At 42.9% G+C, this 27,052-nt stretch overlaps 2 protein-coding genes across 2 annotated transcripts; both read right to left on the reverse strand.

Moving 5' to 3' along the window:
* Positions 1-5,714: 5,714 nt before the first annotated feature.
* On the reverse strand, positions 5,715-14,116 carry LOC308378637 (uncharacterized protein). The gene is made up of 6 exons (XM_080855588.1): positions 12,453-14,116; positions 11,689-11,850; positions 10,949-11,437; positions 9,199-9,438; positions 8,438-8,602; positions 5,715-8,152 (listed from the first exon to the last, which is right to left on the reverse strand). Exons 1-6 carry the CDS (start codon positions 12,607-12,609, stop codon positions 7,644-7,646), a joined length of 1,722 nt encoding a protein of 573 aa, XP_080711714.1. The 5' UTR covers positions 12,610-14,116; the 3' UTR covers positions 5,715-7,643.
* Positions 14,117-14,125: 9 nt separating this feature from the next.
* On the reverse strand, positions 14,126-26,772 carry LOC308369503 (uncharacterized protein; the record flags this gene model as incomplete). The annotated part of the gene is made up of 11 exons (XM_080843970.1): positions 26,735-26,772; positions 25,891-26,024; positions 25,084-25,179; positions 24,799-24,978; positions 24,444-24,514; positions 23,890-23,947; positions 20,922-21,177; positions 20,159-20,320; positions 17,135-17,374; positions 15,249-15,413; positions 14,126-15,018 (listed from the first exon to the last, which is right to left on the reverse strand). The coding sequence occupies exons 3-11, from the start codon at positions 25,177-25,179 to the stop codon at positions 14,126-14,128; spliced, it is 2,121 nt and encodes a 706-aa protein (XP_080700096.1). The 5' UTR covers positions 25,891-26,024; positions 26,735-26,772.
* Between the last annotated feature and the right edge of the window lie 280 nt (positions 26,773-27,052).

A 27,052-nucleotide genomic window follows, 5' to 3' on the forward strand; every position in this document is an offset into this window, starting at 1 on the left:
AGAAACTGCTCAAGGGGTTCAAATACTTTCAAGCGGCACTGTATAGTGTCTGTTGTACCCATTTTAGACATTTTTTTGCATACATTTCTTTTTACCACTTTACCAAGATACTAGTTTAGCCTTTTTAGTTTTACTCTTGTTAACTTTGCTTTATTGAATGAATTTACAACTCGTTTATGATAACCTTTTTGGAACCGAATAAATGGATTATTCTTCTAAGTTTGGAGTATCAGATTGTGGTATTTGCACTCTGAGGAACCTCTCGTACCGGCTGGAGCTGGAGATGCCCCCGTCGCGGTTGCAAGGCACCCAGGAGATCGATGGCCTTCTGGGGTCGGAGTCGCCTAGTAAAGAGGCCGACTCCATGCATCAAAGCTACGCTAGCCTACAGGTGAGCCATAGACACGTTTGTATGCAAACATAGACTTATATATACAATGTCCACAAACACACACACACACACACACACGCACACGCACACGCACACGCACACGCACACGCACACGCACACACACACACTGCATAATCCACTACCTAATGACCAGACCCACGGCCTTGACTGGATCTTGGAATTGGAAAATTAGAAATCATAGAAAGGCCGTGACAGTGTGTGTGTGTGTAACACTTTCCCCCAGCACTCCTTACCAGACTGACTGCACTCTCCGTATCCATCATCTTCTTCTTCTTCTTTTTTAATCCCAGAGACGGGAGCCACCAACAGCCTCTGAGCATCAGCTGAGACCAGCGTGTGAGACGAGTCCAGCAGCCTCTGAGCATCAGCTGAGACCAGCGTGTGAGACGAGTCCAGCAGCCTCTGACAATCAGACGAGACCATTGGACTCTGGGCATCAGACGAGTCCAGTGGTTCTGACCAGACCAGAGACTCCTGAGCTGTTGTCAGCTGGTCTGTTCGGAGAGGAGATCTGTAACTCTCCATTTGCTGGAAAAAAAAAAAAAACAGACATTAGAATGTGTGTGTGTGTGTGTGTGTGAGTGCGTGCGTGCTTGTGTCAGACAAGAGCAGAAGGCTCTGCGTGTCACACAAAAGACACGTATGTGTGTGTGTGTGTGTGCGTGTTTAAAACTTTAAAAACGAAATGTGTTCCCTTCTTTAAAGTCTTCATAAAAAATTAATGGTTAGAGCAATGGTTGGAGAATTCCAGGAATCAATGGGTATTATCGATATAATAAGAAGGGCCGTGAATACTTTATACCAAACTAAACAAAATGCTAAATGCCAGCGTACCTAAACATAGTAAACACATGCAATCCCTTACCCCTGTAACAATAACCCTATGAGCACAGTGTATACCCACTAAACTGGTTTTGCCTGTATCATGTATTTACCACCGGATGTCTGTATATATACTACGTACATTGGCCAAATTCTGGCTGTGTACAACCCCTGTTGTTTCCCTTCCCCTTTCTGCCACACAACCCTCCCCCTTCCCCCCTTCCTATGTCCACACGGCCGACCTCAAGCAGATGGGTCCCCCCTTATGTGCCGTGGTTTTGCTTAAGGTTTCTTCCTGCCAAACAGGGAGTTTTTTTCTTGCCCCGTTGCCATTGTGCTTGCACTAAGGGGGTTCAGGCTCTGGGCTCTGTAAAGCGCCTAGAGGCAATTGTATTGTTATGGCGCTATATAAATAAAATTGAATTGAATTAATACAAATAAGTGGGAATTGGTTGATATATCTCTTGCTGCATGAGGCCCTATTCGTGTGTGTGTGTGTGTGTGAGTGTGTGTGTACCTCAACCTTGAACTGGCTCTCCCCATCCTGCAGCGACTCATTCACATCTTGAATTGTCCTATATGGATCAGAGATCGCAGGGGTCAGAGTTAAAAAATCAAAGGTGCTAGGATGAAATTAAATTGTAAAGAAAAATCTAACTAAACTGCTCCATAAAGCAAAATATAATCCCCAATATATATATTACCAAAATATCACCTCCGATATAAATATTACCAAAAAATAATCCCTGATATGAATATTAACAAAGGGAATAAAGCAGAAGAGTACTAAGAGAAAATGCATTATAACGTATTCATATGGGTGTGTGCGTTTGTGTGTGTCTGTGTGTATAACTATGACCACTCTCCGGGTTGTGTGTATGTGTGTACCTACACCCACTCTGCTGGCTGTGTGTGTGTGTGTGTGTACCTATGCCTGCTATCTGTGTCCATGTATGTGTGTGTGTGTGTCTGTGTCAGTGTGTGTGTGTCTGTCTGTCTGTCTGTCTGCGTCTGTCTGTGTCTGTACCTATGATTGCTCTGCTGTCTTCCCAGCTGTTGATGCAGGTCCCTTAGTTCATTCTTCAGGAAAGCCATAGTCTGTATAAACAAACACACACACAAACACACATTAAATCTCACATCTCACACACACATTAATTAATACATACCTTGTAGGCTCGTGTCAGTGAGTTGCCTTTTTACTCAGTTACACACATACACACACCTGGGTGGCTTTTGACAGAGTTGTCATTTTCCTTAGTGTGTGTGTGAGAATTCCAGACAGACACACACACAGACCCCCCCACACACACACACACACACACACACACACACACACACACACACACACACACACACACCTGGTTGGCTTGTGACAGTGAGTTGTCTTTTTCCTCCAGGTGTTTCTGTAGTTCATCGTTCTTCAGCTTCAGCTGTCGGTTTGACTCCGCCTGCTCCGTCAGACTCCGCCCAATCTCCGCCTGACTCTCTTCTAGGCGACGAATCAACACGCAGAGCTCCTGGTTCCTACCTACTTCATGCTAATAAATACACATACACATCAAACACACACACACACAGCTCTGACCTTGTGTATGTGTGTGTGTGTGTGTGTGTGTGTACCTGCATATTACCTGTAATACTTGTGTGATGAATTGAGTAGCCTTCTCCAGGTCGAGGCAGGCTTGCTTGTGACTCATCATGTCTATATGCTGAGTAATTACATCCATCTACAAACATTAAAACACACATCAACACACACATTACACACACAAATACACACAGACACATTACACACACACACACATTTCACACACACACAAATACACAACAGCGTGAAATACACTTCTGCATCCTTCTCCGACCTTCTCCGCCCTCGAAAAAAATATAGGCGGGCGGTCGGATTCAAAAGGATTTGATCGTACGTACAGGCCATATACACTTCTACGACGGCTGCTGAAAGTATTTTAAACCGCCAGACCATTACGTGAACCTACGTGTTTTTTTATATTCAATACTGTTTTAACATCAGATGGTAGCCTGGATACCAGCCCGAACTCCGCCCACAACATTTTTGGTCTGGGAGATTCGGTCTGGCTTTGAGCTAGTTGGGAGAGAGCATCATCGGTCGGATAAAGCCGTACCAATCAAATTGTCATTGGGCTTTATACGATGATGGACAGATGATCTAATTAATTAAGTAGGTTATCATTCATTAACTAAGTAATTTACCCCCAGACCATTATATTCAATACTGTTTTAACATTAGATGGTGGACCGGGAAGAAAATGTGACCTGAACCTACGTGTTTTTTTTTTTTTTTTTTTTTTTATAGTCGTCAGCTTATTTATTGCAGCTCGACCAAGAAAAAAAAACTTTTAGTGAAGCACGAAAGTGTAGTGGGCGATAGTCCTCGTTTGAGAGCCACTGCCATAGCCTACACAGTATGCAGAATTTGGTTTATTGACACACTTTATAAGGACGGCAACAACGCTTTAAAACGACATTTTACATTAATCAAAGGTGAAAGATTAAAGGCAAGAGAATCGCCAGGTGTAGGCTACCTTCTCATTATGTGTGTGCGTTGGCAGTGTTTGTAATACAATGGTGTTGGCTGTAAGTAAACTCCACTTCGCGTTTTTGACAATGAAATAAATCCCATTTAGGATAACAGCCTTCTTCCTATGTGCGGGAGTTTGTTTATGCCTGGGTGTGAACATTGGAACGTACGTAAATGTGTCAGTAGCATTGAAACATTGACTCAGTGGGTGATGATGTCGTAGGGAAATAATGTCGTTAGTGGACCAATCACAGCCAAGGGGGTATACGACGCTCTCCAACTTTCTCCGAGGGCTCGGATGGGCGTTAACACCTTGGGGAAGGTGTTGCCAAGGTGCCCCTCTACGACCGAATTGGAGAAGTGTAAATTAGGCTTTACACTTGAAGTGCTGTTCAGACTCTAATCAAAATCATATAAATAGACAGACGTTCACAAACTGAATTTAAAGATTAAAGTAAAACTTGACGGCAATTTTCAATACGCTAGAAGATGAGGTTCAACCAGCAATGGTGATGGATCAAAAATCGTTATTGCATCTATGCTCACGCAGGGAGGAGGAAGCTTCACAAAGTTTGATCTGCTCGTCTGTGACTAGACAATAGGTCAAAGAAGTCTTAGATTCTCATATCCTAATTTACATAGACATCAGACAGCTCTTCAAAGCGACGTTAACAAGTGTCATTTCTTTCTATCATACATAGCAAATCTGCAAACTGAAAAATGAACTGCACAATTGTTGGCGGCCAACAAGAGACCCTTTCGCCAATACCGGGCTCATTACTGTTAAACAATGTAACTGAGGTGGAATAAGGCGCAAATCAATACAACTCAAAAGACAGCCTCTCTAATTCAATGAGAACAAACGATCGCTCTTAAAATAGGAAGAAGGCGAATCTATTCACAGTACCATCAAATTAAGAATACGTTTCATCTGAAAATCCGAACAAACCGCTAACGCTAACATACCGTATCTCCCTCTGACTCCAACAGCAGCGTGCTTCGGACAGCGGGTGTTTTGCGAGGTAAAAGTTTGTCATTTGTCGAGTTCTGCATTAGGTCATATAGCCTACCAGTTTAACATAATTGTTTCACAGTTACATTAAACACTGCGCCTCGTCAGGCTGTTGTGCAGACAAAAATGTTCATACAATCAACACAACTTTCCCTGCTGAGGACCTTGTGAGCTGCCATCAATAGCTAGCTCGTTTGACCAAGTTTACCAAGATATCCAAGTAGTTCGTATGCTACGGACTGAAGAAAAATAAGATTGAGGCGGTTAGTATACTAAAATACTTGCTGAAGATATGAACGTTAGTTTTGCAGCTTTTGTTTATCAGGAGGGCAGTGATTCTTCTTCAGCGATTAAAGCTTTCGACGGTTTGAGTCAAGCCTACAGTGTTACCGCCCTCTAGCGTGCCGGATGGGAAGACAAAAACAGTGTACACATCTTTTGGCGCTTTCTCGCTTACATCTAGTAATCGTGCTTTCAGATGATACAGTTTTTGTTGTAAAGTAATGCTATAGAGTCTTCTTTGATGCTCATCTCTGGTTTAATGGCTCACCGTGCGTCTCACTCACATGTGTATAACCAACTAGGGTTAGGGTACCGTATAACCCACAGTATATGCGCAAGAACATTCAACTACCGTATATGTCATCTCCCCCTTTTTTAGGTGTTATGTCAATAACATCACAGGAACAGTTTAACTGCAAATGGCTATTCAAACATCACATAGCATAAACCAAGATTAACTTAAATTAACTTAAATAGAGACATTTCAACATACACTGGCCTCTTTTCACTCAACCAAATCTTTACTTTTTTTTCACACAGTATTACATCAATGTCAATACAACTTTTTTTTCATTTCACAAATCAACAGTATCACATCAATGTCAATACAACTTTTCTTTCTTCTCTCCTCCCCCAAAGGCCATATTATCTGCACTTATTCACAGGTCAAGCCTGTTGATTTGCTTGCACACCCTTCCAGCTCCCTCTGCGTGCCCATTGTCCTGTGGATGGTGAGGGCTGGATGTGCAGTGCTTGAAGTCGAGCTGCCTCGCGCACTCCTTGAACTCTGCACTTGAAAACTGGGGTCCATTATCACTCACCACCTCATCTGGAATGCCAAACCTGGAGAAGACCGCATTCAGTCTTTGGATTACTAGTGCACTCGTTGTCGAGGGTGGCTGCAGTATCTCTAGGAAGTGTGTGTGTATGTGTGTATGTGTGTGAAGGTTAGAGCAGTGTGTGTGTTTGTGTAGGTAAGGGCAGTGTGTGTGTGTGTGTGTGTAGGTGAGAGCAGTGTGTGTGTGCGTGCGTGCGCGGGGGGGTTAGAGCAGACTGTGTGTGTATTTTAAAGCAGTGTGTGTGTGTGTGTGTGTAGGTTAGAGCAGTGTGTGTGTGTGTGTGTGTGTGTGTAGGTTAGAGCAGTGTGTGTGTGTGTAGGTTAGAGCAGTGTGTGTGTGTGTGTGTGTGTGTGTGTAGGTTAGAGCAGTGTGTGTGTGTGTGCGGGGGGGGTGAGAGCAGACTGTGTGTGTAGTTTAGAGCAGTGTGTTTGTTTGTGTAGGTTTGTTTGTGTGCGTGTGTGTAGTTTAGAGCAGTGTCTGTGTGTGTGTGTGTGTAGTTTAGAGCAGTGTGTGTGTGTGTGTGTGTGTGTGTGTGTGGTTGTTTCCGGGTGTAGGTTAGAGCAGTGTGTTTGTATGTATGCCTGAGCCGAGCTGTGCGCCTCCGCGCCTTGCACTGAAAAGTTGAAAATATTTCAACTTTTACGCACGCCTAAAAGAACGCTAGAAAGACGCGACGTGGATAAAAGGCGCACACGCAAAGGCGCGCCATACCATAGGAAACAATGCATTTGCCAGCGTCCCGTTTTTAAAAATGCGTTTGGTGTCTTCGTGGGCTATGAAAGCATCCCAAAGTACAACATTTTCAGGTAACATGCATGTGTAGGTACTGTTTAATGGAACGTAAATAACCAGTGTACTATGTAATTATGCCATGATTGATTAACAAAAATAGTCTGATTTCATTAGCGAGGTATCCGTTAGCCAGGTCCCTGACTGTAGCTGTTAGTTAGCAAATAAGCACACACAGCGTGATGACGTCACATGTTGCCGTCCTACAAGAGATCAAGGATCAAGGATCAAGACCGCTATCTAAGTTTTCGAACAGAGCCACAGAATTCATAATATCACAATGACCTCTGGCAGTCAGAACAGTGTGTGGGAAACATGAAACTCAATAATCGGTGTGTGAAGAATCTCAACAATAAGTAGAACCATAATGGTAGTCTGACAAACCACTGGATTGATTTATACTCTTGAATTAGATTATGTGCACTCTTTGTTTAAATGTGTATAGAGTATTGTAAACATACTGATATATGAAATGAATTCATCTGTTCCGCAAAACAGCATGGGCCAACCACCCTATGGCCAATCAAGATTTTGCCAAGGCTGAGAATGGATTGGCAGTTCTCTAGAACATGTTCTGGCTTCTGAATCCAAAACTATGACAACATGTTGTTTTCAGAACATTGATAAAGCTGCTGTGGAATGTAGAGGTTCAGAATGAATGATTCTGGAATGCGGCAGGTCTGGCATTACAGACTTCCTGGTTGAGTCTCCCTGAGAAGACCTAGGATGTCTACAGATTGTCCCCAGTGTGTGTGTCTTCGTCTGTGTCTGCGTGTGTGTCTGTGTCTTACACTGATTTCTTTTCCAATATCCCTTTACAGAAAAACTCCTGCCACACTGAGTGCAGTGGTACGGCCTCTCTCCTGTGTGAATGCGCTGGTGTTGTTTGAGATTTCCCTCTTCAAGAAACCTCTTGCCACACTGAGTTCAATGGTAAGGCCTCTCACCTGTGTGAACGTGCTCATGTCGTTTGAGAGCTCCTTTTTGATTAAACCGCTTGCCACAATGAGTGCATTGGTATGGCTTTTCTCCTGTGTGGATGCGCTGATGACGTTTGAGTTTTTCACCTTCAGAGAAACTCTTACCACACTGAGTACAGTGGTACCGCCTCTCTCCTGTGTGAATGAGCTCATGTCGTTTGAGAGCTCCTTCTTGAGTAAACCTCTTACCACAATGAGTACATTGGTACGGCCTCTCTCCTGTGTGAATGAGCTGATGACGTTTGAGATGTCCCTTTTTATGAAAACTCTTGCCACACAGGGAGCAAGTGTCAGGCTTCCTTCCTGTGTGAGTGTATTGGTGAAGCATGAACTGAGACCAAATGTGGAAGGTTTTGTCACACACAGAACAGGAATAGTTTTTGGATTTCTCTGTCCCTGTGCCCGAGATGGAGGGGGATGCTGGGAACTCCGGGGATGAGGGAGATGAACCGTTTCCTTTTTTACAAAAAAAAAACAATGAGAAGAAACATCAAGTTATCTGTGGAGAGCTACTGTATAAAAATATGCTGGAGTACTGATTCTCTTATGGGTCTCGGGCTGAGTGTGTGTGTGGTGCTTTTTTTTTTTACTGAAAACCAATAGCTCTAACAATGTGTGTGTTTGTGTGTGTGTGTGTGTGTGTGCAGGTGTGTGTGTGTGTGTGTGTGTGTGTAGGTGTGTGTGTGTGTGTGTTTGTGTGTGCGTTTGTGTGTATGTGCGTGTGTGTGTGTGATCTCTTACGGGTCTCTGGCTGTACTGTATGGCTCTCTTCATCCTCTCCTTGCTGTCCTTGTGTCCTTGAGTAGTCCACCACCACCACAGAGACCCCCCTTAACCGGGCCAGAGACACAGGGTCTGTAGGGGACAGGTCCGTTTTGGAGCAGATGACTGGAGGAACAGAACCTGCTAATGCCAATAAAACCACAATAAATCCACATCATCTGACATGCTAACGCTGACCAACCCTTTGCCTAAGGATGTCTCATTTGATTGGTTTGCTTAATTGACTTATTAAGAACCCAAATGTGTTGAATCTGAATCTGAATCTGTTACCTACTTTACCAACTTTACCAATGCAGCTGGGGGTTCATTAACTTTTGCACAAACCATAATACCATGTTTCATGTAGTTTTTGTCTACTCACACAATTCCCTCTAAACAAGTACATGCAATTGATAAACACCTGGATGTTGGGTTTATTTTTGCAGGTAAAACATATGTTTTTTTTTTTACCACTTTACCAAGATACTAGTTTAGCCTTTTTAGTTTTTCTCTTGTTAACTTTGCTTTATTGAATGAATTTACAACTCGTTTACGTTAACCTTTTTGGAACCGAATAAATGGATTATTCTTTAAAGTTTGGAGTATTGAGAGTGCGTAATCCTCTACCTGCTGACCAGACCCAAGGCCTTGTCTGGATCTTGGAATTGGAAAATTAGAAATCAAAGAAAGGCCGTGACAGTGTGTGTGTGTGTGTAACACTTTTCCCCAGCACTCCTTACCAGACTGACTGCACTCTCCGTATCCATCATCTTCATCTTCTTCTTCTTCTTCTTTAATCCCAGAGACGGGAGCCCCCAGCAGCCTCTGAGCATCAGCTGAGACCAGCGTGTGAGACGAGTCCAGCAGCCTCTGAGCATCAGCCGAGACCAGCGTGTGAGACGGGTCCAGCAGCCTCTGAGAATCAGACGAGACCATTGGACTCTGGGCATCAGACGAGTCCAGTGGTTCTGACACCTGTCCTACAAGAGATCAAGGATCAAGGATCAAGACCGCTATCTAAGTTTTCAAACAGAGCCACAGAATTCATAATATCACAATGACCACTGGAAGTCAGAACAGTGTGTGGGAAACATGAAACTCAATAATCTGTGTGTGAAGAATCTCAACAATAAGTAGAACCATAATGATAGTCTGACAAACTACTGGATTGATTTATACTCTTGAAAATGAATTATGTGCACTCTTTGTTAAAATGTGTATAGAGTATTGTAAACATACTGATATATGAAATGAATTAATCTGTTCCGCAAAGCAGCATGGGCCAACCACCCTATGGCCAATCAAGATTTTGCCAAGGCTGAGAATGGATTGGCAGTTCTCTAGAACATGTTCTGGCTTCTGAATCCAAAACTATGACAACATGTTGTTTTCAGAACATTGATAAAGCTGCTGTGGAATGTAGAGGTTCAGAATGAAGGATTCTGGAATGCGGCAGGTCTGGCATTACAGACTTCCTGGTTGAGTCTCCCTGAGAAGACCTAGGATGTCTACAGATTGTCCCCAGTGTGTGTGTCTTCGTCTGTGTCTGTGTCTGTGTGTGTGTCTGTGTCTTAGGCCCTGTCCCATTACTACCACTTCACCCTAGCACTTCACCCTTCCACTTCGTTTGCGCGTTCGCGTGAAGGGGTAGGGTGTCCCAATTCTTTTGGACCGAAGGGGAAGTGTTGTTCAACCCTTCAAACGACCCCTTCAAACGGAGTGTGATCAGAACCGGACTTCGATTGAAGGGAAAGATTACATTTCCCAGGATGCCTTGCGATCCCCTTGGTTACCAACGGACTCCAAAAAATTTAAGAAAGATGGCTGCCAGTGCAGAAAAAGAAGTTTACAAATCTATGGATATCTTCGCAAATAACTATTAAAAAATGTGAAACACATCGGGATATTTAGCCGATCATTATGCAGAATAATATTCCTTACAGTTGAGTAGAATATGATTGTTAGAAAAAGATCGCTATTTTCACAAATGAACGTCTGTCTATGCTGCTGAGAGTAGCCGAGTAACGTTAACGTTAGGATGTAAAAAACGCTATTTTATGACATGTGGGTTTATATATGTTTGCCAAAACCTCAGAACCTGAAAACCTGACGTGTGTTCAAATTCGCAAACATAGGAACACTGTTTGCATTGCGTTTTGGTGAAACGTAGCCTACAGTGGAGCTGGATATGAGTGATCGAGTGGTGTCCCATTTCTCAGGTAAAGATTTAAATCCCTTAACACTTCTCACTCCGTTGTGAAGGGGCCCTCCGCAGTGAAGTTCACTTCGATGCAGTGGTAGGGTGAAGGGAAGATGAATTTGACGGGGCCTTACACTGATGTCTTTTCCTATATCCCTTTACAGAAAAACTCCTGCCACACTGAGTGCAGTGGTAAGGCCTCTTTCCTGTGTGAATGCGCTGGTGTTGTTTGAGATTTCCCTCTTCAAGAAAACTCTTGCCACACTGAGTTCAATAGTAAGGCCTCTCACCTGTGTGAACGTGCTCATGTCGTTTGAGAGCTCCTTTTTGATTAAACCGCTTGCCACAATGAGTGCATTGGTGTGGCTTTTCTCCTGTGTGGATGCGCTGATGACGTTTGAGTTTTCCACCGTCAGAGAAACTCTTACCACACTGAGTACAGTGGTACGGCCTCTCTCCTGTGTGAGTGAGCTCATGTCGTTTGAGAGCTCCTTCTTGAGTAAACCTCTTGACACAATGAGTACATTGGTACGGCCTCTCTCCTGTGTGAATGAGCTGATGTCTTTTGAGATGTCCCTTTTTATGAAAAGTCTTGCCACACAGGGAGCAACAGTCAGGCGTCTTTCCTGTGTGAGTGTATTGGTGAAGCATGAACTGAGACCAAATGTGGAAGGTTTTGCCACACACAGAACAGGAGTAGTTTTTGGATTTCTCTGTCTCTGTGCCCGAGATGGAGGGGGATGCTGGGAACTCCGGGGATGAGGGAGATGAACCGTTTCCTTTTTTACAAAAGAAAAAAAAAAAGAAACAATGAGAAGAAACATCAAGTTATCTGTGGAGAGTTGCTGTATAAAAATATGCTGGAGTACTGATTCTCTTATGGGTCTCGGGCTGAGTGTGTGTGTGTGGTGCTTTTTACTGAAAACCAATAGCTCTAACAATGTGTGTTTGTGTGTGTGTGTGTGTGTGTGCAGGTGTGTGTGTATGTGCGTGTGTGTGTGTATGTGCGTGTGTGTGTGTGATCTCTTACGGGTCTCTGGCTGTACTGTATGGCTCTCTTCATCCTCTCCTTGCTGTCCTTGTGTCCTTGAGTAGTCCACCACCACCACAGAGACCCCCCTTAATCGGGCCAGAGACACGGGGTCTGTAGGGGACAGGTCCGTTTTGGAGCAGATGACTGGAGGAACAGAACCTGCAAATGCCAATAAAACTATAAATCCACATAATCTGACATGCTAACGCTGACCAACCCTTTGCCTAAGGATGGCTCATTTGATTGGTTTGCTTAATTGACTTATTAAGAACCCAAATGTGTTGAATCTGAATCTGAATCTGTTACCTACTTTACCAACTTTACCAATGCAGCTGGGGGTTCATTAACTTTTGCACAAACCATAATACCATGTTTCATGTAGTTTTTGTCTACTCACACAATTCCCTCTAAACAAGTACATGCAATTGATAAACACCTGGATGTTGGGTTTATTTTTGCAGGTAAAACATATGTTTTTTTTTTTACCACTTTACCAAGATACTAGTTTAGCCTTTTTAGTTTTTCTCTTGTTAACTTTGCTTTATTGAATGAATTTACAACTCGTTTATGTTAACCTTTTTGGAACCGAATAAATGGATTATTCTTTTAAGTTTGGAGTATTGAGAGTGCGTAATCCTCTACCTGCTGACCAGACCCAAGGCCTTGTCTGGATCTTGGAATTGGAAAATTAGAAATCAAAGAAAGGCCGTGACAGTGTGTGTGTGTGTGTGTGTGTAACACTTTTCCCCAGCACTCCTTACCAGACTGACTGCACTCTCCGTATCCATCATCTTCATCTTCTTTTTCTTCTTCTTCTTCTTTAATCCCAGAGACGGGAGCCCCCAACAGCCTCTGAGCATCAGCAGAGACCAGCGTGTGAGACGGGTCCAGCAGCCTCTGAGAATCAGACGAGACCATTGGACTCTGGGCATCAGACGAGTCCAGTGGTTCTGACACCTGTCCTACAAGAGATCAAGGATCAAGGATCAAGACCGCTATCTAAGTTTTCAAACAGAGCCACAGAATTCATAATATCACAATGACCTCTGGCAGTCAGAACAGTGTGTGGGAAACATGAAACTCAATAATCTGTGTGTGAAGAATCTCAACAATAAGTAGAACCATAATGATAGTCTGACAAACTACTGGATTGATTTATACTCTTGAAAATGAATTAGATTATGTGCACTCTTTGTTAAAATGTGTATAGAGTATTGTAAACATACTGATATATGAAATGAATTAATCTGTTCCGCAAAGCAGCATGGGCCAACCACCCTATGGCCAATCAAGATTTTGCCAAGGCTGAGAATGGATTGGCAGTTCTCTAGAACATGTTCTGGCTTCTGAATCCAAAACTATGACAACGTGTTGTTTTCAGAACATTGATAAAGCTGCTGTGGAATGTAGAGGTTCAGAATGAAGGATTCTGGAATGCGGCAGGTCTGGCATTACAGACTTCCTGGTTGAGTCTCCCTGAGAAGACCTAGGATGTCTACAGATTGTCCCCAGTGTGTGTGTCTTCGTCTGTGTCTGTGTGTGTGTGTCTGTGTCTTACACTGATGTCTTTTCCAATATCCCTTTACAGAAAAACTCCTGCCACACTTACCTCGTTTCGTAGCCATCAACCAAGATGTTGAGTGAAAACGATGAAAACATACGTGGAAAATCGATCCAGTAGTGGACCATGGATTAAATAAATACCTCGATAGCAATTTATCCATCAACAGAAATGCAAGACAAAATTGAAAAGTCAGTAAGGAAAGCTAAAATATATGAGGTAATACGAGGAGTCTGAGATAGCAGGGTTCAAAAGGACAACAGACCTAATAACAAACACATTAAAACTAATAAAGAAAGCTTTCATCCATCAAAATGTGTTGGTTTGTCTGTCTTGTATACATTAAGTCTTTCAATCTGGTCTGTTGTTTTTGTGTGATATTACACTTGAAATTAGTGGTTGACTAAGCAAGTTCTTGTAGCAGCTAGCTAACTAGCACTCGCTGCTAGCTGTCGTGGGGTACTATTACAGTTGTTATGCTAATCAACTAACTCCCATCATGAGCTGCATTGCCTGCTCGTAGAAAACCCGAAATTGCATCATTAACTGAGACCGTGATGTAGTGCTGGCTTTGTATTGTGTGTACTGTAGAAGACGTGCCACTTGAAAACGAATAAAAAAAAAATAGCTCTTGACTAAGTAAGTTCGTGTAGTAGCTGGCTAACTAGCACTAGCTGCTGTAAGGTACTGCTAAGGTGTTTATGGCAACTGGTTAGTATATCAGTGTAGGAGCTAGTCAACTCCGGTCATGAACTGCATTTGCCACTCGTCTGATCTACGTGAGAAAATATAGAAGTAAACAGAACTTTAACTTTAGGTCGTATGGTACTACATGGTATTAAAAAGTTAAACATAATTTAAGTTTTTATCAAATTATTTGCCTTCTCGCTGGAAGAAGACCACTCGTGAATAACTCACGACAACTGTGAGCATGTCATAACATTCCATGACGTTTAATTTTGGTGCTGGAACCGGCTCCGGCGGTGGAAACGCAGGCCGGTGCTGAAAGGAACCAGCTCTGGCTCCGGCTCCGGCACCGGCTCCGGCTCCAGCACCGGGCCGGCCCCGGTGGAAACGAGGTAACTGAGTGCAGTGGTAAGGCCTCTTACCTGTGTGAACGTGCTGGTGTATTTTTAGAGCTCCTTTTTGATTAAACCGCTTTCCACAATGAGTGCATTGGTATGGCTTTTCTCCTGTGTGGATGCGCTGATGACGTTTGAGATCTGACTTTTTTCTAAACCTCTTGACACACTGAATACATTGGTACGGCCTCTCTCCTGTGTGAATGAGCTCATGTCGTTTGAGAGCTCCTTCTTGAGTAAACCTCTTGCCACAATGAGTACATTGGTATGGCTTTTCTCCTGTGTGGATGCGCTGATGACGTTTGAGATCTGACTTTTTTCTAAACCTCTTGACACACTGAGTACAGTGGTACGGCCGCTCTCCTGTGTGAATGAGCTCATGTCGTTTGAGAGCTCCTTCTTGAGTAAACCTCTTGCCACAATGAGTACATTGGTACGGCCTCTCTCCTGTGTGAATGAGCTGATGTCGTTTGAGATGTCCCTTTTTATGAAAACTCTTGCCACACAGGGAGCAAGTGTCAGGCTTCCTTCCTGTGTGAGTGTATTGGTGAAGCATGAACTGAGACCAAATGTGGAAGGTTTTGTCACACACAGAACAGGAATAGTTTTTGGATTTCTCTGTCCCTGTGCCCGAGATGGAGGGGGATGCTGGGAACTCCGGGGATGAGGGAGATGAAGCGTTTCCTTTTTTACAAAAAAAAAACAAAAAAAAAACAATGAGAAGAAACATCAAGTTATATGCTGATGTACTGATTCTCTCATGGGTCTCGGGCTCAGTGTGTGTGTGGTGCTTTTTTTTTTTTACTGAAAACCAATAGCTCTAACAATGTGTGTGTTTGTGTGTGTGTGTGCAGGTGTGTGTGTGTGTGTGTTTGTGTGTGCGTTTGTGTGTATGTGCGTGTGTGATCTCTTACGGGTCTCTGGCTGTACTGTATGGCTCTCTTCATCCTCTCCTTGCTGTCCTTGTGTCCTTGAGTAGTCCACCACCACCACAGAGACCCCCCTTAATCGGGCCAGAGACACGGGGTCTGTAGGGGACAGGTCCGTTCTGGAGCAGATGACTGGAGGAACAGAACCTGCTAATGCCAATAAAACTATAAATCCACATCATCTGACATGCTAACGCTGACCAACCCTTTGCCTAAGGATTAGGGATGCAAATGATTAATCGACTTTAGATTAATTGTCGATTAAGAGGTTGCTCGATCAAAATGTATTAATCACGATTAATCGCTAGAGGGCGCTAGCGCGAGAGACCGGTTGAGTGCGGTGTGGGACCACTTCAACATTGTTAATTCAGGCAAAGAAGTCAAATGTTCTCTGTGTAATGCGGTATTGAAATACAATAGTTCCACTAGCTCACTCAGTTATCATTTGAACACTGTGCATGCTGCTGTCCTGCATGACACCACCAGTTCACCTGGTAATCACAGCTACACTGTATTATACCTTCTCTCGCTTACTGCCGCGAGTTAAGGCTAGTCTTAAAACTCAGGTTAGCTATTAGTTCGTTAGCGGGCTAGCTCACTGAGACTTCATAGAGTTAGCTACCTAGCTCGTTAGCGGGCTAGCTCACCTTGCTATGAATATGAATATCTCTGTCTACTCCCGCGCTAACGTGTGCCCGCGAGTTTGGCTCATGAGAGTTAGTAAGTAAGTAAGTAAGAGTTGAGTTGGCTATTTAGCTTGATAGCGGACTAGCTCACTCAGGCTTAATGATATTATATACCTAGCTCGTTAGCGGGCTAGCTTACCTTTGCCTGATGGCTTGCCATTAAGAATGTAACTACTCTATCCCTCACTACCATGAGCGCGAGTTAAACTTCAGAGAGTTGTGTTGGCTATTTAGCTTGTAATAGCCTAGATGCAGTTTCTTCATAATCTATAGGCTCAATAATATTCTGTTTGGCTCTCTATTTAATTTCTTCTATTCTTTTTTTTTTAATGTCTGTTTCAAATGCAAGAACTGAGCCAGTCCATAATTTATTTCTTTGTTTTAAATTAAAGAATGTATTTTGTTATACCATAAAAAAACTTTTCTGCTTTCTTTTCCTAATGCATAATTACTTGAGGAATGTATAATAGAATAGAATATAATTATCATAATGTAATGTAATATAATAACTCAACTATTTAGCTGATATTTGTAAAGGCCCTATTGAAGCACTGAAACTCAGGTGAAAAACGCCGCTTATCAATTAATCGAAAGTCGATCGATAAGATTATCAACTAATGATTAATTAATTAATCGATAATTTGCATCCCTACTAAGGATGGCTCATTTGATTGGTTTGCTTAATTGACTTATTAAGAACCCAAATGTGTTGAATCTGAATCTGAATCTGTTACCTACTTTACCAACTTTACCAATGCAGCTGGGGGTTCATTAACTTTTGCACAAACCATAATACCATGTTTCATGTAGTGTTTGTCTACTCAGACAATTCCCTCTAAACAAGTACATGCAATTGATAAACACCTGGATGTTGGGTTTATTTTTGCGGGTAAAACATGCAGTTTTTTTTACCACTTTACCAAGATACTAGTTTAGCCTTTTCAGTTTTTCTCTTGTTAACTTTGCTTTATTGAATGAATTTACAACTCGTTTATGTTAACCTTTTTGGAACTGAATAAATGGATTATTCTTTAAAGTTTGGAGTATTGAGAGTGCGTAATCCTCTACCTGCTGACCAGACCCAAGGCCTTGTCTGGATCTTGGAATTGGAAAATTAGAAATCATAGAAAGGCCGTGACAGTGTGTGTGTGTGTGTGTGTAACACTTTTCCCCAGCACTCCTTACCAGACTGACTGCACTCTCCGTATCCATCATCTTCATCTTCTTCTTCTTCTTCTTTAATCCCAGAGACGGGAGCCCCCAACAGCCTCTGAGCATCAGCTGAGACCATCGTGTGAGACGAGTCCAGCAGCCTCTGAGTATCAGCCGAGACCAGCGTGTGAGACGAGTCCAGCAGCCTCTGAGAATCAGACGAGACCATTGGACTCTGGGCATCAGACGAGTCCAGTGGTTCTGACACCTGTCCTACAAGAGATCAAGGATCAAGACCGCTATCTAAGTTTTCAAACAGAGCCACAGAATTCATAATATCACAATGACCTCTGGCAGTCAGAACAATGTGTGGGAAACATGCAACTCAATAATCTGTGTGAAGAATCTCAACAATAAGTAGAACCATAATGCTAGTCTGACAAACCACTGGATTGATTTATACTCTTGAAAATAAATTAGATTATGTGCACTCTTTGTTTAAATGTGTATAGAGTATTGTAAACATACTGATATATGAAATGAATTCATCTGTTCCGCAAAACAGCATGGGCCAACCACCCTATGGCCAATCAAGATTTTGCCAAGGCTGAGAATGGATTGGCAGTTCTCTAGAACATGTTCTGGCTTTTGAATCCAAAACTATGACAACGTGTTGTTTTCAGAACATTGATAAAGCTGCTGTGGAATGTAGAGGTTCAGAATGAAGGATTCTGGAATGCGGCAGGTCTGGCATTACAGACTTCCTGGTTGAGTCTCCCTGAGAAGACCTAGGATGTCTACAGATTGTCCCCAGTGTGTGTGTCTTCGTCGGTGTCTGTGTGTGTGTGTCTGTGTCTTACACTGATGTCTTTTCCAATATCCCTTTACAGAAAAACTCCTGCCACACTTACCTCGTTTCCACCGGGGCCAATCTGGCACCAGTTCTTGTGTTTCCACCGGGGCCGGGCTGGTGCCGGACCTGAAAATCGGGCACCGGCCCGGCTCCCTGGAGGAGCTGGGGCCAGATCGGGCACCAACTACGTCACAGAGGTGGGCGGAGTTACCCCACCAGAAACAGAAATTTCCACCGCCATTTTTTTTTAGCCATCAACCAAGATGTTGAGTGAAAACGATGAAAACATACGTGGAAAATCGATCCAGTAGTGGACCATGGATTAAATAAATACCTCGATAGCAATTTATCCATCAACAGAAATGCAAGACAAAATTGAAAAGTCAGTAAGGAAAGCTAAAATATATGAGGTAATACGAGGAGTCTGAGATAGCAGGGTTCAAAAGGACAACAGACCTAATAACAAACACATTAAAACTAATAAAGAAAGCTTTCATCCATCAAAATGTGTTGGTTTGTCTGTCTTGTATACATTAAGTCTTTCAATCTGGTCTGTTGTTTTTGTGTGATATTACACTTGAAATTAGTAGTTGACTAAGCAAGTTCTTGTAGCAGCTAGCTAACTAGCACTCGCTGCTAGCTGTCGTGGGGTACTATTACAGTTGTTATGCTAATCAACTAACTCCCATCATGAGCTGCATTGCCTGCTCGTAGAAAACCCGAAATTGCATCATTAACTGAGACCGTGATGTAGTGCTGGCTTTGTATTGTGTGTACTGTAGAAGACGTGCCACTTGAAAACGAATAAAAAAAAATAGCTCTTGACTAAGTAAGTTCGTGTAGTAGCTGGCTAACTAGCACTAGCTGCTGTAAGGTACTGCTAAGGTTGTTATGGCAACTGGTTAGTATATCAGTGTAGGAGCTAGTCAACTCCGGTCATGAACTGCATTTGCCACTCGTCTGATCTACGTGAGAAAATATAGAAGTAAACAGAACTTTAACTTTAGGTCATATGGTACTACATGGTATTAAAAAGTTAAACATAATTTAAGTTTTTATCAAATTATTTGCCTTCTTGCTGGAAGAAGACCACTCGTGAATAACTCACGACAACTGTGAGCATGTCATAACATTCCATGACGTTTAATTTTGGTGCTGGAACCGGCTCCGGCGGTGGAAACGCAGGCCGGTGCTGAAAGGAACCAGCTCTGGCTCCGGCTCCGGCACCGGCTCCGGCTCCAGCACCGGGCCGGCCCCGGTGGAAACGAGGTAACTGAGTGCAGTGGTAAGGCCTCTTACCTGTGTGAACGTGCTGGTGTATTTTTAGAGCTCCTTTTTGATTAAACCGCTTTCCACAATGAGTGCATTGGTATGGCTTTTCTCCTGTGTGGATGCGCTGATGACGTTTGAGATCTGACTTTTTTCTAAACCTCTTGACACACTGAGTACAGTGGTACGGCCTCTCTCCTGTGTGAATGAGCTCATGTCGTTTGAGAGCTCCTTCTTGAGTAAACCGCTTGCCACAATGAGTACATTGGTATGGCTTTTCTCCAGTGTGGATGCGCTGATGACGTTTGAGATCTGACTTTTTTCTAAACCTCTTGACACACTGAGTACAGTGGTACGGCCTCTCTCCTGTGTGAATGAGCTCATGTCGTTTGAGAGCTCCTTCTTGAGTAAACCTCTTGCCACAATGAGTACATTGGTACGGCCTCTCTCCTGTGTGAATGAGCTGATGTCGTTTGAGATGTCCCTTTTTATGAAAACTCTTGCCACACAGGGAGCAAGTGTCAGGCTTCCTTCCTGTGTGAGTGGATTGGTGAAGCATGAACTGAGACCAAATGTGGAAGGTTTTGTCACACACAGAACAGGAATAGTTTTTGGATTTCTCTGTCCCTGTGCCCGAGATGGAGGGGGATGCTGGGAACTCCGGGGATGAGGGAGATGAACCGTTTCCTTTTTTACAAAAAAAAAACAAAAAAAAAACAATGAGAAGAAACATCAAGTTATATGCTGATGTACTGATTCTCTCATGGGTCTCGGGCTCAGTGTGTGTGTGGTGCTTTTTTTTTTTTACTGAAAACCAATAGCTCTAACAATGTGTGTGTTTGTGTGTGTGTGTGCAGGTGTGTGTGTGTGTGTGTGCAGGTGTGTGTGTGTGTTTGTGTGTGCGTTTGTGTGTATGTGCGTGTGTGATCTCTTACGGGTCTCTGGCTGTACTGTATGGCTCTCTTCATCCTCTCCTTGCTGTCCTTGTGTCCTTGAGTAGTCCACCACCACCACAGAGACCCCCCTTAACCGGGCCAGAGACACGGGGTCTGTAGGGGACAGGTCCGTTTTGGAGCAGATGACTGGAGGAACAGAACCTGCTAATGCCAATAAAACTATAAATCCACATCATCTGACATGCTAACGCTGACCAACCCTTTGCCTAAGGATGGCTCATTTGATTGGTTTGCTTAATTGACTTATTAAGAACCCAAATGTGTTGAATCTGAATCTGAATCTGAATCTGTTACCTACTTTACCAACTTTACCAATGCAGCTGGGGGTTCATTAACTTTTGCACAAACCATAATACCATGTTTCATGTAGTGTTTGTCTACTCACACAATTCCCTCTAAACAAGTACATGCAATTGATAAACACCTGGATGTTGGGTTTATTTTTGCGGGTAAAACATGCGGTTTTTTTTTACCACTTTACCAAGATACTAGTTTAGCCTTTTTAGTTTTTCTCTTGTTAACTTTGCTTTATTGAATGAATTTACAACTCGTTTATGTTAACCTTTTTGGAACCGAATAAATGGATTATTCTTTAAAGTTTGGAGTATTGAGAGTGCGTAATCCTCTACCTGCTGACCAGACCCAAGGCCTTGTCTGGATCTTGGAATTGGAAAATTAGAAATCAAAGAAAGGCCGTGACAGTGTGTGTGTGTGTGTAACACTTTTCCCCAGCACTCCTTACCAGACTGACTGCACTCTCCGTATCCATCATCTTCATCTTCTTCTTCTTCTTCTTTAATCCCAGAGACGGGAGCCCCCAGCAGCCTCTGAGCATCAGCTGAGACCAGCGTGTGAGACGAGTCCAGCAGCCTCTGAGAATCAGACGAGACCATTGGACTCTGGGCATCAGACGAGTCCAGTGGTTCTGACCAGACCAGGGACTCCTGAGCTGTTGTCAGCTGGTCTGTTCGGAGAGGAGAGCTGTAACTCTCCATTTGCTGAAAAAAAAATACCAGACGTTAGAATGTGTGTGTGTGTGTGTGTGTGTGTGTGTGTGTGTGTGTGTGAGTGCGTGCGTGCGTGTTTGTGTCAGACAAGAGCAGAAGACTCTGCGTGTAACACAAAAGACACGTGTGTGTATGTGTGTGTGTGTGTGTGTGTGTGTGTGTGCGTGCGTGTGCGTGTTTAAAACTTTAAAAACTAAATATTTAAAATGTGTTCCCTTCTTTAAAGTCTTCATAAAAAAGGAATGGTTAGAGCAAAAAAACTGAAAACTATTTGGAGAATTCCAGAAATCAATGGGTATTATCGATAAAATAAGAAGGGCCGTGAATACTTTATACCAAATCAAACAAAATGCTAAATGCCAGCGTAACTAAACATATCTCAACACATGCAATACCCCCCTAATCAACAAAACTGGGCTACAGACAGCGTATGTTGTACCTTGAAGGAGGGTCCCGGGTACAGCATACGGCGCGTGTTGCGACTGTCACCAGCCATTCGGGCACTGCTGTGTACCCTGCAACCCTAAAGCTTACAAATAATATCTCCATATGTACATATCCTCTCTCTCTCTCTCTCTCTCTCTCTCTCCTTCTCTCTCTCCTTTCATATCATTTTGCTTATGCCTATAATAACACTGATAAACTAGCCATATTGCCTACTGTTAAATCTACTACCCAATGGTATCTCCCTTTCTGTTTCTGAAATTGACGTCTACTAACAAAAATGTTCTCTGCCTTACAGCATGTTCCAATTGCTGATGGAAGTGGAAACATTGCTCCTCACCCCCACCACACTAAACATATGGACAGTCGAACTCACTAACCCTGTTCCTTTTCTTTCCCTCCTAATCTAGACTATCTCCGCCATGGGACGCTGCTGTAGACTCTCCACCTGGTCTACCTGTAGAAACCCTCGGCCAATTGCACCCACCGCCAACGCATTGCCATACACTTACTCTAACCCATACCCTATGCTAGCATTTATATACAATATACATTACTGCCACCACTGAAATGTTTCTCTGTCCCTACATCCCTTACTCCTGTAACACTAACCCTATGGACACAGTGTATACCTGCTAAACGGGTCTTGCCTGTATCATGTATTTACCACCGGATGTCTGTATATATACTACGTACATTGACCAAATTCTGGCTGTGTACAACCCCTGATGTTTCCCGTCCCCTTCTGCCACACGACCCTCCCCCTTCCCCCCCTCCTATAGGTGCCATTAAAGTACTCAAACGTTGTGTCGGATAGTCGGGCAGTGGGCGGGTGGCCGGATAGTACGTACAAGTAAGCATTTGTGTCCCTTTATGGTGCTCCAACGGCCGTGGGTGCTAAAAACAATTCACTGCCACTATATTTACCCGCCGAATATAAGCCAATTTATGGCGTTTATCTGCGATGGAAATCGTTAGTTGGCCTTGCCTCTCCACCATAACTGTCACTTACCCATTGCTGTCACTGCTCAAATGCAGCAGGTGTCATAATAATCTTACCATACACCTGAAAGGGCAAACTTATCTCTATCATGGTGAGTAAAACAATAGCAATCTACAACAAAATTATATGCTTATCTTACACTATAGACACTATTAAAAAACGATTCAATTACATGAATACGTTGTTATTTTCTTCGGTATTTTCATCATATTCAGATTTCCAATGATGATTTCTGGGTAATTTTTGTGTTGTTGTCCAAAATCTCTATTTGATCATGTGACAAGACGATACGATGTGTAGCCTAATGTTTACGAAGGGGCAACTGCTATCATGAATTATACAATAAATAAGTTGTGAAATGAAAGGAAAACACATCACAGTTAAAGTTGTATGAGAATTGATTGATTCACATCGATATGACTGGATAACATGCCTAACAAGTGGTTTTTAGTGGAGATTTCGAAAAATTATCGCAACATATTGAAACATCCTGTGCTTGCGTTGTATATGTGGACTTCAAGTTTACAAGAAAAAAAAATCTCTCTAATGGTAAGACCCTTTTGTTGTGCCTCTTCTGGTGTAGCATACAATGTGAGTTTTATTTGGGCATAGCAGATGCCTATCATGTGTAATGTGTATCTCATTCCGTTCCTGCAATGTGAATAATTTAATTTCAATATGCTTATCTCCCTCTCGTACGCGGTTGTACTTTTAACGGGGCTTGTTTGTGTGAGCATGTGCATGTAGTAGGCTGTCTGTTGATGCCAGAGTTTAAAAAAGCCAATCACGGCCAAGTAGTATCCGTCGCCATGAACGGACCGACAGAAATGTTTGCGGGTACATGGAGAGCTGTCCGAGGGCTCTGGAGAGCACGGAGAGGGCGTTTCAGCTACCTGAGAAGGCGTTCAAGCTACCTGAAGGCGTTCCTAAGTGCCCAAAATCGTGCTGTACGGAGAAGTAAAATCCGACCTTAACTCCACACGGCCGACCTCAAGCAGATGGGTCCCCCCTTATGTGCCGTGGTTCTGCTTAAGGTTTCTTCCTGTCTAACAGGAAGTCTTTTCTTGCCCCTGTTGCCATTGTGCTTGCACTAAGGGGGTTCAGGCTCTGGGCTCTGTAAAGCGCCTAGAGGCAATTGTATTGTTATGGCGCTATATAAATAAAATTGAATTGAATTAATACAAATAAGTGGGAATTGGTCGATATATCTCTTGCTGCATGAGGCTCTATTCTTGTGTGTGTGTGTCTGTGTGTACCTCAACTTCGAACTGGCACTCCCCATCCTGCAGTGACTCATTCACATCTTGAATTGTCCTATATGGATCAGAGATTGCAGGGGTCACAGTTAAAAAAATCAAAGGTGCTAGGATGAAATTCAAATTAAATTGTGAAGAAAAATCTAACTAAAGTGCTCCATAAAGCAAAATATAATCCCCAATATATATATATATATATATTACCAAAATATCATCTCCAATATAAATATTACCAAAATATAATCCCTGATAAAAACATTATTATTAGGGAATAAAGCAGAAGAATACTAAGGGAAAATGCATTATAACGTATACATATGGGTGTGTGCGTTTGTGTGTGTCTGTGTGTATAACTATGACCACTCTCCTGGTTGTGTGTGTATGTGTGTACCTACACCCACTCTGCTGGCTGTGTGTGTGTGTGTGTGTGTGTGTGTGTGTGTGTGTACCTATGCCTGCTATCTGTGTCCATGTATGTGTGTGTGTTTGTCTGTGTCAGTGTGTGTGTGTGTGTGTCTGTCTGTGTCTGTCTGTGTCTGTCTGTCTGTGTGTACCTATGATTGCTCTGCTGTCTTCCCAGCTGTTGATGCAGGTCCCTTAGTTCATTCTTCAGAAAAGCCATAGTCTGTATAAACAAACACACACACACACACACACACACACACACAAACACACACATTAAATCACACACACACATTAATTAATACATACCTTGTAGGCTTGTGTCAATGAGTTGCCTTTTTACTCAGTTACACACACACACACACACACACACACCTGGGTGGCTTGTGACAGAGAGTTGTCATTGTCTGTGTGACTAAGGATAGACAGACAGACAGACAGACAGACAGACAGACAGACAGACAGACAGACACACACACACACACAAACACACACACACACACACACCTGGTTGGCTTGTGACAGTGAGTTGTCTTTTTCCTCCAGGTGTTTCTGTAGTTCATTGTTCTTCAGCTTCAGCTGTCGGTTTGACTCCGCCTGCTCCATCAGACTCCGCCCAGTCTCCGCCTGACTCTCTTCTAGGCGATGAATCAACACGCAGAGCTCCTGGTTCCTTCCTACTTCATGCTAATAAATACACACACACACATCAAACACACACACACACACAGCTCTGCAGCTCTGACCTTGTGTGTATATATGTGTGTGTGTGTGTGTGTACCTGAATATTACCTGTAATACTTGTGTGATGAATTGAGTAGCCTTCTCCAGGTCGAGGCAGGCTTGCTTGTGACTCATCATGTCAATATGCTGAGTAATTTCATCCATCTACACACATAAAAACACACATCAACACACACACATCAACACACACACACACAAATACACACACACACACACACACATTACACACACACACATACACAAAAGCGTGAAATACACTTCTGCATCCTTCTCCGACCTTCTCCGCCCTCGAAAAAAAAATAGGCGGGCGGGCGGATTCAAAAGGATTTGATCGTACTTACAGGCCATATACACTTCTACGACGGCTGCTGAAAGTAATTTACCCCCAGACCATTATATTCAATACTGTTTTAACATTAGATGGTGGACCGGGATGAAAATGTGACCTACGTGTTTTTTTTGTATTGTTGTCAGCGTATTTATTGCAGCCCGACCAAGAACTTTTAGTGGAGCATGAAAATGTAGTGGGCGAAAGTCCTCGTTTGAGGGCCACTGCCATAGCCTACACAGTATGCAGAAGCTGGTTTATAGACACACTTGATAAGGACGGCAACAGCGCTTTAAAACGGTGTTTTACATTATTCAAAGGTGAAAGATTAAAGGCAAGAGAATCGCCAGGTGTAGGCTACCTTCTCATTATGTGTGTGTGTTGGCAGTGTTTGTAATACAATGGTGTTGGCTGTTACTAAACTCCACTTCGCGTTTTTGACAATGAAATAAATCCCATTTAGGATAACAGCCTTCTTCCTATGTGCAGGAGTTTGTTTATGCCTGGGTGTGAACATTGGAACGTACCTAAATGTGTCAGTAGTATTGAAACATTGACTCGGTGGGTGATGTCGTAGGGAAATAATGTCGTTAGTGGACCAATCACAGCCAAGCGTTAACACCTGGGGGAAGGCGTTGCCAAGGCGTGCCAAAGTGTCCCTCTACGACCGAATTGGAGAAGTGTAAATTAGGCTAAACACTTGAAGCGCTGTTCAGATTCTAATCAAAATCATACAAATAAACAGACGTTCACAAACTGAATTTAAAGATTAAAGTAAAACTTGACGGCAATTTTCAATACGCTAGAAGATGAGATTCAATTAGCAATTGTGATGGATCAAAAATCGTTATTGCAACTATGCTCACGCAGGGAGGAGGTAGCTTCACAAAGTTTGATCTGCTCGTCTGTGACTAGACAATAGGTCAAAGAAGTCTTAGATCCTAATTTACATAGACATCAGACATCTCTTCAAAGCGACGTTCACAAGTGTCATATCTTTCTATCTTACATAGCAAATCTGCAAAATGAAAAGCACAATTGTTGGCGGCCAACAAGAGACCCTTTTGTCAATACCGGGCTCATTACTATTAAACAATGTAACTGAGGTGGAATAAGGCGCAAATCAATACAACTCAAAAGACAACCTCACTAATTAAATTAGAAAACACGAGCGCTCTTAAAAAGGAAGAAGGCGAATCTATTCACAGTAGGCCTACCATCAAACTAAGAATACGTTTAATCAGTAAATACGAACAAACCGCTAACGAAGTAGTTTGTAAGCTACGGACTGAAGGAAAATAAGATTGAAGCGGTTAGTATTCTAAAATACCTCCTGAAGATATGAAGGTTTGTGTTGCAGCTTTTGTTTACCAGGAGGGCAGTGATTCTTCTTCAGCGATTAAAGCTTTCGACGGTTTGAGTCAAGCCTACAGTGTTACCGCCCTCTAGCGTACCGGTTGGGAATGAAGACAAATACACTGTACACATCTTTTGGCTCTTTCTCGCTTACATCTAGTCATTGTTCTTTCAGATGATACACTTATTGTTGTAAAGTAATGCTATAGATGCTTCTTTGATGCTCATCTCTGGTTTAATGGCTCACCGTGCGTGTCACTTATGTGTATAACTAACTACCGTATAACCCACAGTATATGCGCAAAAACATTTAACTACCGTATGACATCTCCC

The sequence above is a fragment of the Sprattus sprattus genome (assembly GCF_963457725.1).
Source record: "Sprattus sprattus genome assembly, chromosome: 1".
Classification (NCBI taxonomy): domain Eukaryota; kingdom Metazoa; phylum Chordata; class Actinopteri; order Clupeiformes; family Clupeidae; genus Sprattus; species Sprattus sprattus.

Coding starts and splice junctions, on each gene's coding strand:
- LOC308378637 (XM_080855588.1), bottom strand. CDS start 12,609: ATGGTCTCGTCTGATTCTCAGAGGCTGCTGGACCCGTCTCACACGCTG. Junction 11,438..11,688: donor TACAGTACAGCCAGAGACCC/GTAAGAGATCAC, acceptor TTTGTAAAAAAG/GAAACGGTTCATCTCCCTCA. Junction 8,603..9,198: donor CGGAGAGTGCAGTCAGTCTG/GTAAGGAGTGCT, acceptor TATTGGCATTAG/CAGGTTCTGTTCCTCCAGTC.